Source organism: Poecilia formosa, unplaced genomic scaffold (genome assembly GCF_000485575.1).
Source record: "Poecilia formosa unplaced genomic scaffold, Poecilia_formosa-5.1.2 Scaffold1, whole genome shotgun sequence".
In the NCBI taxonomy this organism is placed as follows: domain Eukaryota; kingdom Metazoa; phylum Chordata; class Actinopteri; order Cyprinodontiformes; family Poeciliidae; genus Poecilia; species Poecilia formosa.
In genome coordinates this window covers 886,100-898,710 of record NW_006799940.1, presented here as the reverse complement: position 1 = coordinate 898,710, position 12,611 = coordinate 886,100, and the positions used below count along the sequence as shown (strand labels likewise).

Below are 12,611 nucleotides of genomic sequence, written 5' to 3'. Positions count from 1 at the left end.
ACTCTTCACTAACACACATCAATACAGTCAGGGCAACTCAAGACAGAAAATAAGAAACAGGAGGAGTACGTTTCCACCAAAGAATAAAAATAAGAAATTCTAGAAAAAAGCAGCTCCACGAGAGAGATCTTCAGAAATTTTGAAATTAATCTCTCAAATCCTGTAGAAAAAAACATGAACATTTCTGAGTTTGAGAAGTCAAAAATTTGCTAGAAAAAAAAACAGAAAAATGTTGCAGCAAATCTAAGACATTTTTCTGGACAAAACAAGGATATTTCTGGGCTCCAAAAGTCCAAAACTTTCTAGAACTAAAAAATCTGACTTTTGAGCTTAATCTCACTTTGAAAAGTCAAATATTTGCTAGAAAACCCTCAGAAAGTTTCAGATTAATTTCAAATTTTCTAGAAAAATTACCGTATTTTCCACACTATAAGGCGCACCTAAAAACCTTCAATTTCCTCAAAAGCCGACAGTGTGCCTTATAATCCGGTGCGCCTTATATATGTACCAATATTGAGCCACAACAGGTCTAGCAACTACAGTAAGCAGCCGCCGACTTCATTTTCGTCCGTAGAAGAAGAAACGCGCAGTGCATGCTGGGATAGTTGTCAGAACGCTGGTTTGTTAATAAAGTTTGACTGACCTATCTACCTACCAACTGTCTAGAATCAGGTCGTCTGCAGGTCATTTAGCACCACGTTCTCCACCAACATGCTGTGCGCGAACGGAGAAGGGTGACCTTCATCCGGCCACGCCCCGGCCCAGTCGCAGAAGGCTCTCCTCGCTGACCGGAGTCGGACTGTTTTGTTGACATTCCCTTTTGTGCAGCTCCATCTAGTGGATGCATAACGTAACTCCAGCCTCTACTGTAGCATCTATTCTATGTGGCTTACAATGCGGTGCATTATATATGAAAAAAGTTTTAAAATAGGCCATTCATTGAAGGTGCACCTTATAATCCGGTGTGACTTATAGTGCGGAAAATATAGTAAACATGGAAAAGTCAAAAATTTTCTGGAAAAAAGCTAACCAATTTTGTGATAAAACATAAATTTCCTAGAAAAACAAGGGTATTTCTGGGCTCCAAAAGTCCAAAATTTGCTAGCAAAATACTCATAAGTTTTGAAATTAATCTTAGAAGTTCTGTAGAAAAACAATTAGAAATTCTGCGTTTCAAAGTTTTAAAATGTTTTACTTTTGAAACTCTGAAATTTCCATGATTTTTCTAGAAAATTTCTGAGTATTTTTCTAACAAATTAATCTCAAAATTTGAGTTGTTTTTTTGTTTTTTTTACCTTTTTTTCTGTCTACATTTACCCTGACACACTGTCGTACATCACAGACACACAGCAGCTACATTTAGCTTGAATTTACCGTTCTGATGTGGCTTTCCTCGTCTCCTCCCAGAGATCCTCCACCTCTCTGCTCTGATTCTCTTTGGGAAAATCTGATTCTGAAGACGCATCATGAACGTACTGAACCTCAGAGTCAAGGCCGGCAAGGAAACTCTCCAGCTCCGTCAAAGCCCGCGTCCTGCAGAGGAAGTTCAAGAAACTTCTCACCTAATGTGTTCACTGCAGCTGATATGAGTTACTTGAATTGTCCAAACGCTTGACTGGATAAGAATTATACCAAAAAACTGCACAAATTGGAATTTCAAAAGTAATTTTTATTTTAAAGAATCTATTTTTCATATATTTTGTTAAAGCTGTCACTTTGTTGTGAGCGAGATAGTCTGTGGAAAAAATAATGAACTCTCGCTCTTCCCTGTGCTGCTATCTGAAGAAATGCGACGCTCCTGGTCAAAACCAACCAATCAGCGCCAGGAGGCGGGTCTTAGTGCTGTGAGTCATTCTCGTGTACATGATGCTAAATGTGCTAATGGCAGAGAAAAAGCAGAAAACCATTTATCTACCGTCATCGGTAGCTATGCTAACTAGCATTAGCATCCGTGGGAGACTATGTTGTGTGTAGCAGAGAGCAGCAGATACGTGAGGTGATTGACAGCGCTAAGACCCTCCTCCTTGCTTTGGTTGTTTCTGAGTGATGGATTTCTCCAGTTTCTACTAGGAGAAGGCAGAGGACCTGGATTTCTCACTGGTTATTGTCGCGACACAATGATAATTTTAACATAAACGTAAACAACATATTTTCTAATAAAAGTTTTTTTGACATGGAAAAAGTTTTGCTAACGTTTGTAGTGAGAAAGCAGCTATTTGTACGTGTTTAACTGCTGTGTGGTTTAAGCTGAATCTCCTCAGAGCCAGGTTGGCGTCGTACCTCTGCTGCAGGGCCGGCAGCGTCGGCTCCAGCAGCTCCAACCTCTCAGCTGCTGCTTTGGTCTCTCTCAGCACTGCCAACAAGGCAGACCTCCTCTGGACCAAACCCTTACGCTCGTTTCCAGCTTTCCCAGCGTGACCGCTCGGGCTTCTTTGCAAGAAACCCTCTTCAGATGCCGATATTTGGATTTTTGGTTCCTGCTTCCTTCTCTTAAACTCCAATGTCGACTCTTCATCTGTCACAACTGGAGCAAATCTCGGTTCCTCCACGTCCTCGCTGCTTTCGGCGCCATTCTTTTCCAGAATATCTAGATTTTTCTCTCCCTCTCGCCTCTTGGCTCTCATTTGATCGGACAGAAAGGCCGCCACATCCCGACACGTCACAGAAGCTCCATCCATGGTCAGAGTCATCCCCGCTGCCTTTAAGCTGCAGTCAACAACATGGGACTGCGCCAGAGCAAGCTTCAACCTCTCCACTGTTGCCTGCCAAGAATGTCTCTCCTTCAGCAGCTCCGTTTCATTTTTACGCTCGTTGGGGTCTCGGTTTGTCAGCAGCGTTGGACTCTCAGCCTTGATGTCTCTCAGGGTGGCCAGGAAGTGATCCAGAGTCTCCACGGCGGATTGAACGCCGTCCAGCTGCCGTCTGAGCTGCTCCAGATGACGAACGTTACCGAGGAGGAGTGACTGGCGCAGGAACGGCTGCGATGTGGCTGCCGGCCCTCGCTGTTCCTCCTCTGAGAGCCTTCTCATCTCATCCTTCAGCGTTTCATCTACCTCCTGGGAAACACATCAAGGGTTAACGCTCATGTTTGCATATCTCAGTCCAGACGCAGACCGGTGGGAAACCGTCGTTTACCTTCAGGTCAGAAAACAGTGAGGATTCATCCAGCGCCAGAGAGGAGACGTCCAAAGGCTGACTGATGATCTGGTTTAGTTTTTCCGTGATTATTGTCGTCTGATCGACTGCAGACTCCATCGGGTCGGAGGGACTTTTCAGGGGAACCATTCTGCTGTACCAGGAATCACAGAAAAAAACTATTCCTTTAGTAAACTGTGTTAATGACGGAAATGTAATTATTCATACTCCACTAAACTTAGTTAAGCGTAGCAGTAGGTCTGTCTCAATAAATCAATTAACTGTATGATAAATTACAATAAGCTCAATAATTTCTATTTGCCATTTGCCATAGAAAGAGAACATTTGTTCTCTTTCTTACAAAAACTGGAAGATAAAAGTCTTTAGTCTGATGCTTTTTCTTTTTTTAAGCACAATTTTTGTTTATAGAAACTTCATAATTTATTTTATTTAATGTTTCTGTTGTTTTGTTTATTTAATTATTTTGGATATTTAAAATCTCTTCCAGTTCCAGAGTCAAATGTTCATTAGAACTTAAAGTTGTTGATTTTGAGAATATCATTATGCATTATAATGCCATTACCGCTTTATTACTTGAAAATTATCTCAAAAACAACAATATTATCATTTATCACGATACGTTCTGGGGCAATTTATCATCCAGCAAAATTTGTTATTGTTACAGGGCTTGTAGACATTTTATATAATTTTCTACCTGCAGCTGTTTGATACTTCTTTGATCAGTGTCATGAAAATGAAACTCTTTCATATGAAAATGAAAAAAGTTCTTACATTATATGTGTGCAATGGAAAAGCTTCTTTTAAGTAAATAATTCATTAATATTGATTAACCATTTCACTCATAATTAGACATTTTTCCACATCATAAGTGAAATAATCTGCCAGTGGAACTAGAATTGGGTTGCTAGGTGACGGGCGGGGCTTGTTGCTAGGTAACAGCACCAGTGGAACTAGAACTTTACAACAATATTAAGGAATTATTGATTTAAAATAAGCTCCTGTATCTGAAATTTTACATGTACGCTAGTTTTGTCTCATTTCAAGCAATAAGATAGCTGCAGTAGAAACTAGACCAAAAATACTAGGTCAGGTTTTGTGTTTTTCAGTGAATTTAATCTGTACCTTCCTGCTGCGTCCCGTTTAGTGGTGCGCTCCAGCTGCGGTGGCACATCTGGTTCTGGGATGACGGTCCATTCTGCCTCCTGTTTGCTCTCCACAGTGTTGCTCCTAACAACAGCCTGGAAGATGAGAGAGCTGCGAGGTAACAGATCATCAGAGCAGAGAGGAAAAGGTGGAGCGGAGAGCCTATCCGATTAACAAAAGATTAGTGTCCTGTTCGGGTCAAGCATGCCCGGTGGAACTGCTGAGAGTGTTTCTGACTGGGCAGGTTGGTGTAAATATACACATATAATCTATCATTTTTGTATTTTACCAATGAGGACACAAAAGCACACTAACAGATATGAGAATAATCTGAAAGTAAAGCAAAGAAGTCGGAGTTATGACTTGAACCCGGTAGAGAAAACTAAAAACAGCAATGAAACTATGACTGGTATTCAAGTTGAGCTGGAATATTCCTTAGCAGAAAGAAGGAAAACATTCACAAAGGAAATATAGATTATTTTTTTTCATTATTTGAAAGGCTAATGGCTGAAATTGGTAAAGAAAAAATAAAAGAAGCAACAAAATATAAACTAATCAATCAAGTTTATTCATAGCATTAGGTAAAGTCTTACCAAGCAGCAAACTTTACACAATAAATATAAATATAATTAGATGTGGCCAGGTGCTCCATACTTTAAAATGTTAAAAAACATAAAAACAATAAAAATAAAAACATTGACTTAAATACAGTATCCTCATAAGGGCAAGATAAAAAAAATAGATTAAATCCATGTTAAATTTAATTTTGGAGCAAAACTGGATTTATACCGCTTACTTTTACATTTATGGATTAAATATCCTTAATCCCTAAAAAATATTTAGGGATTAAAAATAATATTTGCTTATTTAAAAAATTGAAAAAATAATTGAAAAAATAATTCAATTATTATTGAATTACTTATATTTTAATGTAAGTTAGCATGTGTGAAACACATGCTAACTTACATTAGCATGTAAGTTAGCACGCTTACAAGTTAGCATGCTAACTTACAGCATGCTAACTGTACATGTATTTTTTTACACATGTAAAAAAATACATGTGTATTTTTTTACACATTTAAAACAAGAAAAAAATAATATTTCAAACATATAATAGGTCTGTTTTGCATCAATCTAACTTTAAAGCTTTGTAGGACAAATACTAACTGCTGAACGCAATAAAGCTACAACTTAAAACAAAGACTGTAGGCAAGGTGACTGTAGTTTATGGTAATAATCTACTTAAAGTCTTTCTACAGAAAAAACTTCAAATCATCTTTTAAAATGTAGGTTTTTATTTCATCAGGTATTCAACCTCTTAACCATGTGAATAAATGAAGCTCCGGAGCTAAATTACATGAAGAAAACAATTTATTTCATCATACCTGTACATGACTGTGAGCCTGCTGACCGCTCCCTGTGATGTGCAGCAGGTGAGCTCGCAGCAGCTGCTCCTGAGCCCGAAGTGAAGGCTTCTGCTTCTTCTCCTGCCCGTCTCCCTGGCTCTGCCTCAGGTGGTCCTTGTTCCCTGGCGGGACGTCCCAGACTCGCAGCCGCAGGGCGTCGTCGGCTCTTTGAGCGCGCGCTGCCTTTCCTGAGGGCGAGGCGTCTTGTTGCGCCGCGTCCAGGCGGCGCTCCGGAGCGAGACTGCAGCCTGGCTGCGTGTCGGCCGGACTCGGCGGGGGGTTTACCGCAGGCTGCTGTCCCCTGCTGAGATAAGAGACGCTGATGAGGGGGAGGCCGGGGGCAGCCGCAGCTACTCACCCCAACAGACGTTTCATTAAATTTAGAGACTGCAGGGATTAGAGAGATAAAAGTTGGAAATAAAATCTTTTGCATCAGTTAAATCATCAAACGTAACGATTTTTTTTTTTACACAGGTAAACATTCAAGTGGTTAAGCAATACTTTCTAAAGAAAATCTGTTAGAATTTGGCAAAGAGAGAATAATAATTTCAATGTAATGATAAAAATAAAACACACTTAATAACAGAACAACTAACAAAAGCAACAAGCTGATAATGAAAATAAACAAATTTGCACAAAAGCCCGAAATCAACTGAATTCAGGGATGAACAAGATGGCTGAACAACGTATCTCAGCATAATAATTTTATATCAGTTGAAATTGATAATTATTGATTAGGTTTTTGTATTAAATATCTGAAATACTGCCAAACTGGTGGTATTCCTGTTTTACACACAGATTTCACTCCATATCGTTTTTTTATTTTTAAGCAGTTATGAGGCAGAGAAGCTGAACCTTAAACTGTTGCTGCGCCAGTGACTCAACAGGTTGTTGCTAGGTAACCAAAGAATGAGTGAGTTGCTAGGTAACCAAAGAGTTGAGTGAGTTTGTTGATTCCACTGATCTAGCTTAGCTGGCTGTGAGACATTGAACAGATAAAGCCTTTCCTCTGCCTACATCACCCAGAATGCTGTGCAGCTCTGAATCTGAGTTTACTGAATAGTCTACAAATTGAATACTTTTTTATATTGATATTGTCTACGTATTTATTGCAATATATATTATAATTGATTTGTTTTCCAGCCCTAATCAGAAGAATGAATTCTCAAGTAGAACTAAAGAGTAGCTGTCCAAGAAATTACTCAATTAAAAGTAAAAAAGTGTTTGGTAAAAAAGGTTAATCAGTACTGAGAAGCTGATCAAAACTTTAAGCATTTAATATTCACATCATCAGATGTACCAAAAATATAGTTTTGTGGAAAATCTGGTACTTTAACAATCAACATGAAAATAATTCATACAACTACAAAATAAAATCAGAATAAGAAAAATTGTTCTAAATCAGTTTTTTTCAATATAAAACTTTAACAAAGAATACAAGTGTGTGTGTGTGTGTGTGTGTGTGTGTGTGTGTGTGTGTGTGTGTGGTGAATTTTTGGTTAAAACTATAATCAATTAAGTTTCAATCAAGTTTATTTGTACAACACATTTCAGTAACAAGACAGCTCAAAGTGCTTTACGTCGTGAAAACAGAAAAGTTACGCTCAGTGGGTGGAGTATCCAGAAATTACTGTTTTGTTTTTGCACTAAATGTAGGGTAAACTACACATGCTGTTTCACTATATAGATGTGCGTTATTTTACCTCTTAATTTGAGTTTTCTGCACTTTTCCAGGCTCTGTCTGCTGGTCTGTTGCCGAGCCGGAGGATTTCTCCACTGTCAAAGTCTCACACAGTTCTCTGAGAGATTCAGAGCGTTCCTCGACAGATGCAGCCTCCTGGCTGAGCGCCTGGGAGACAAACTTCTCTTAATAAATATCTTTAAATATCATCAGGTGTTGTGGTAATATTAAACTCCTGTAAGTACCTCACGGTGCTGTTGCAAGTAACTGTGGTCAGTCTGGTCAGCAGCGTCATGCAGAGCATTAGTAAAAATGTCACAAGCAGTGAATGGCTGCTTTACTTCTCTGATTTTAGACGCCTGGATGGAAATAAAGTCAGCCATTTCTCTGCGCACATCCTGAACGTGACACAAAAAAGGAGACTGGTGTCTGCTAGGGGTGTCCTTATTACGTTAATTAGTTCAGTTCACATCAGTTCAAGTATATGTTAACAGTAAGGGCATTAAATTAGAATCATAATAGTTTTACTTATTAAAATAAACATACAATGTACATCCAAACAGATGCCATATCTGTTTTTATAGCTTTTAGGCCAAACTTTTAACTTTCAGTTATATTTAGCATTGATTTTAGGGATGCAAGTTATCGATTAATGAGTTAATTTACAGTTGATTGATCTTATCGATTGACTAACGATTAATTCATAAAACGACCATTTTCTTAAAAACCTGAGTTTTCTCTAGTATCAAGAGGACCGCTGTTCTGGGCAAATTTTTACATAATATGGTGAAAAACCTTAAATTTCAACATTAATTTTTTGTCAACTGTATTAATGCGAACTTCTCACAGAGTTACATTTAGACATATTTCTAAAATAAAAACAGGAACTTCTTTGCTGAATAGAAAAATTAAATATGTGAAAAACATAAGCTCCTCGTTAAATTAAACTTAGAAGCGCTGTCATGGTTGTTCAAGATAGAAATGTTAAAACGTCGCTCCATTAACTCACCACAGCCCTCAAAAATCACCTTTACTTATTTGCATCATGTTTTATTTCATAATGTTACGACTTTCCTATGTTATCCCCTCTGCTTTTTCATTGTCAGATCGTCGCTTTCGTAGCAAATAATTCACTTTTGAACGAGAAGTTGACTGTGGCGCGGTTGAATTAGCCTTATTAAGGTGATAACTTAAATAACTTGTCGAGTGTTTATATTTTAAAAAATAACCGCATAAAGTTAATTTTACTTCCCACACCGGACTCTGTTTGTATCGTTGATCTTTGCCGTTCCAAGACAGCTCCGCCATCTTTGTTTCTATGTCAACGGCTGCGCCTGAGGATGACCAGCGGCGCCCTCTGTTGGATGGAGGCCGAACTACAATACTAAAATAAGTTTCTACAAAAATAAACTATTAACGTTAAAATAAAAACTAATTTTAATCTAGTAAATCATTAATGAACAAATAATTAATCGTAAGTCAATTATTGTTTGCATCCGTAGTTAGAATCAATCTTGTATAGACTCTGTCCAGTTCCTGCCGTACCTCCCACTGATTTCGGACTGACTCAGAGAGAAGCATCAAGTCCTGGAGCTGAGGCCCAGAACAGAAGGCCCCAAAAGCTTCAGCTGCACCCAGGAACTCATCGAGCATGGCGGGCTGCAGAGTGTTTAGAGCTTTCTGCACAGAAAAACACACAGCTGGACACGCGCACAAACAAAACTGACAGTTGGACAAACCAAAACACCAGACATTTAAAGAATACACTGCAAAAACACAAAATATTACCAAGTATTTTTGGTCTAGATCCAAGTAAAAATATCTCAGTGCACTTAAAATTAGACACAACAAACTTACAAGTAACTTTTCAGAGAGATGTAGGAGCTTTTTGTTAATAAATGAAAAAGTACTTGTTTCACTGGTAGATTATTTCACTTATAAGAAGTACGATTTAAGGATTTATTGACTTAAAACAAGCTCCTATATCTTGCTGAGAAGTTACTTGTAAGTTTGTTTTGACTAGACCAAAATAATTGGTAAGATTTTGTATTTTTGCAGTGTATGTCCTCATAGTGTTACTCTAATTTTAAATATAATCTCAGCACTGCATGTGGCAACACAAATAAGCTTTTTCCAGCATTTGCAGCAATAAGCAACAAGTTGAAGTAGGCAGAAGTAGTGAGTTGTCAAAAAGTACAAAGTTCTTGCTGAATTTGGTGGAATTCTGCAGAAAATCAATGTATTTCAATTTGGCTGAAATCTACATTAAATCTTAAATATTTAAAAAAGTAGAATAGCACAAATGACCAAAAGTCATAGGGCACAATAAAATCTAAAATGTATTAAATAAGCTGCATTTGATTGATCATGAACCTGTTTTTTCTTGGTTTGTGACTCGGTCATCTCTCTGCCACTGAACAGCTTCATGGCTTGCTGGATGCGTCCCTGCAGACGAAGCCTGGCCTTCTCCAGTCGGCTCCTGGCCATCGACTGGGCTTTGCAGTGAACCTCACCGTGGATCATGAGTGGCGGCTGTGTGTGTGTTGGTCCCTGTTGGGTGTTTGGTTGTGACGCTGTTCTGGACTTGATCTCTGTCGATCCTGCTGCAGGACTCTCGGTTTGACTCTGCAGGACCGGAACCATCACAGGTTGAGGGACTGTTTTCATTTTTACGTGGGACGCAGAGCCCTTCCTGTCTTCTGTGCTTTGTTTTGAATCCTGGCGACGTCTCACCCCCTGATCAGGAAGCTGAATCAGTTCTGGAGTTTGCAGTTTAACATCTATAACCTGTTTGGTTCTGGCCAGAATGTATGATCCAGTGTCTGGATGGAGGATTTCAACTGGTTGCATCCATTCGCAGAAATTTCCAACTTGCTGCTTGAAACCACAGGAACTAAACTTTTCAAGTATCTCCTACACAAATAAAAAAAATATGTTATTCCAAATTACTGACATGCAGTAACTAATTAAGTTTTATTCATTCAGTAGGAATGAATGGATTAATCGTCAACTAATCTAATTATCAAGTATACAGATTTTAAAAATAGCTCAACTGCAGAACAGGTCATTTAAAGCAGTAATTAAAACAAACTGTACAAGAAACACTTGAAGATTTTCGCGTAGAACTGATTTTTTTTATCCTAAATGTAACGTTTTAGCTTCAACTGGTTCAAATTCTGTACAGTAAATCTCCTATTAAACACCCTTTGTTATCCAATTACTAATCATTTAATCCAAAAATTAATCAGCACATGATTCCAAGATTGTATTGATATTAAGTTACGCAGAAAAGCTGATGTATTTCTTCAATAAAATATTGCTTGACTTAAATTATTTGTTTATTTGCATCTTCTAATGAATTTCTGATGTTGCAAAAGAAAAATCTGGAGAATATGCCTTTTTTTTTAATCCGATTGTCAGAATAATCCATAAATTAATCCATAATTAAAATTATTTGTCGTGATTTCTTTAGGTAGATGAGGTGAAACATGGCTGAAGTAGTATAAAATGTTTTAATGCTGTCAGAAATCTGTTACAAGTCCAAGACACGAAGGGAGACACAGGATGTAGCAGGTAAGTGACGCAAAATGACTGAAGGATCCAGCAGAGAAAAAAAAAACACACAGGTGAGATTAGAAAAGAGACAGGTGGAAACAATTAAAGGTGGACAACACGACACAAGAAGACAAAATAACCAAAATACATACACGATAAACCATAATGATTAGATAACAGTTAGTTGCAGCCCTATTGAGCTGAACTTGCCTGGCTTCGGGAGATTGCAGCTGCAGTCTTGTCCTGCATGTCAGCGGTACTGAAAGTCTGCAAAGGAGAAGTTTTCTGTCGTTCTGCAACAAAAGCTTCCAGATGCTGCGACTCTGCAGTCACCTGCTGCGCCAGCTGCAACCCTCGAGAGATCAACACCTAAAAGATGCATCAAAGTAGATGGTTTCAAACAAATCCAGAGCACATATATCTGTCCAAAACGGTTTAAGAAGATGTCTTTGTGGTTGCTAACTTTGGCAGCAGACTGTCCTCCTCTGTGTTTCCTTTCCATCAGCTGATCATAACAGTCCAGGGCTTCGGTGCTCCAGTGATCGAGCTCAGCCACACGCCCCTCGAGTTGGGACGCCGCTCTCTGCAGATCCCCACAGCACCGTTCTGCCTCAGCAAGCTGCTGCGAAGACGGAAGAGATTAAAAGTCCAGCTCCTTATAAACAGAATGCTGCATCAGTGATCACACCAATAAAATCTGTCCACCTTTTGTCAACCTGCAACCGAAAATAAGAATTTTAGGAGCAAAAAAAAAAAATTCTAAAGCCTGGCGTGAATTTCTAACCGGCCCTCTTTTAAGCTAAAAAAAAAAAGACTTTGAACTTTTACTGACAATTTTTTTTTTTTTTTTTTCCCACAGAATCAGATTGTTTATGCTGTTTATGCAGCACCAGGCATTATTTTCATATACTAGCATCATAATTCACACATATAGTGTTTTATTTTAACAATACTATAGATGTGAAGTTTGTCAAAATTTGTTTATTCTTTGAATTTATTTTGTTTAAGTTGTTTCTCCTGACATTTATCAGTGTATTAAGTTCCGGTAAGTTCTGGGCAGTTGGCGGTTACCATAGCAACCAGTAACCAACAGCTCCTACCCCCTTTTTCCTGTTGCTGTTTGTAACTGTGCTACATTGTAGGATCAGCTCTGTGTTTTCTTTACAGATATATTTTAACTTAACTATATGACATATAACTAAAGCCATATAGTGTCTAATGAGGGATTGTACAATGTGTTGTATTTGTTTTAGCTGTTATTATTAATGTTGTCCATTTTAGCTAGGTTTAATTCTACAACTGCTAACTGCCGCTAACTGCTCATTGGGAGCAGTTAGCGGCCAAAACCTCTGTAGGTTTTGGGCTATTTATTATATTTTATTTAATGTTTAGAGGCAGAAGCCGTTGGACTGATGTTAACCACCAACATTATTTCCTCTTTTGTTAGAATAAATCTGGTCCGTAATTAACTCAATCTACTAGACCTGAGACAAACTTAGAAGGGTTATACATATTCAGATTTTGTCATTGATTGACACAGAATTGGAGTTCTGACTTTAAAGTGGTTGCAAGGTGAGAACATGTGCAATAAATCATAGCAGGAGTACAAATACTTTTGCAAGATATTTCATCGTATTAGCTTTCGATGAAGCTATAAGGAAGGTCTGAGT

The 12,611-nt window shown here is 38.3% G+C and overlaps 1 protein-coding gene across 10 annotated transcripts in view; it reads right to left on the bottom strand.

Moving 5' to 3' along the window:
• syne2a (spectrin repeat containing, nuclear envelope 2a) overlaps nt 1–12,611 on the bottom strand; it is a 120,466-nt gene that overhangs the window by 95,604 nt on the left and 12,251 nt on the right. For 6 of the 10 annotated variants that reach the window (XM_016667325.1, XM_016667002.1, XM_016667153.1 and 3 more), the window contains 11 exons: nt 11,405–11,560; nt 11,152–11,310; nt 9,760–10,299; nt 8,932–9,066; nt 7,632–7,784; nt 7,409–7,554; nt 5,685–6,009; nt 4,279–4,394; nt 3,136–3,289; nt 2,281–3,056; nt 1,375–1,533 (listed from right to left, as the gene is read on the bottom strand). In XM_016667325.1, coding sequence (XP_016522811.1) covers nt 1,375–1,533; nt 2,281–3,056; nt 3,136–3,289; nt 4,279–4,394; nt 5,685–6,009; nt 7,409–7,554; nt 7,632–7,784; nt 8,932–9,066; nt 9,760–10,299; nt 11,152–11,310; nt 11,405–11,560 — 2,819 coding nt within the window. The remainder of the gene's footprint in view (nt 1–1,374; nt 1,534–2,280; nt 3,057–3,135; nt 3,290–4,278; nt 4,395–5,684; nt 6,010–7,408; nt 7,555–7,631; nt 7,785–8,931; nt 9,067–9,759; nt 10,300–11,151; nt 11,311–11,404; nt 11,561–12,611) is intronic. The other 4 variants (XM_016667122.1, XM_016667088.1, XM_016667239.1 and 1 more) reach the window with 4 other exon arrangements.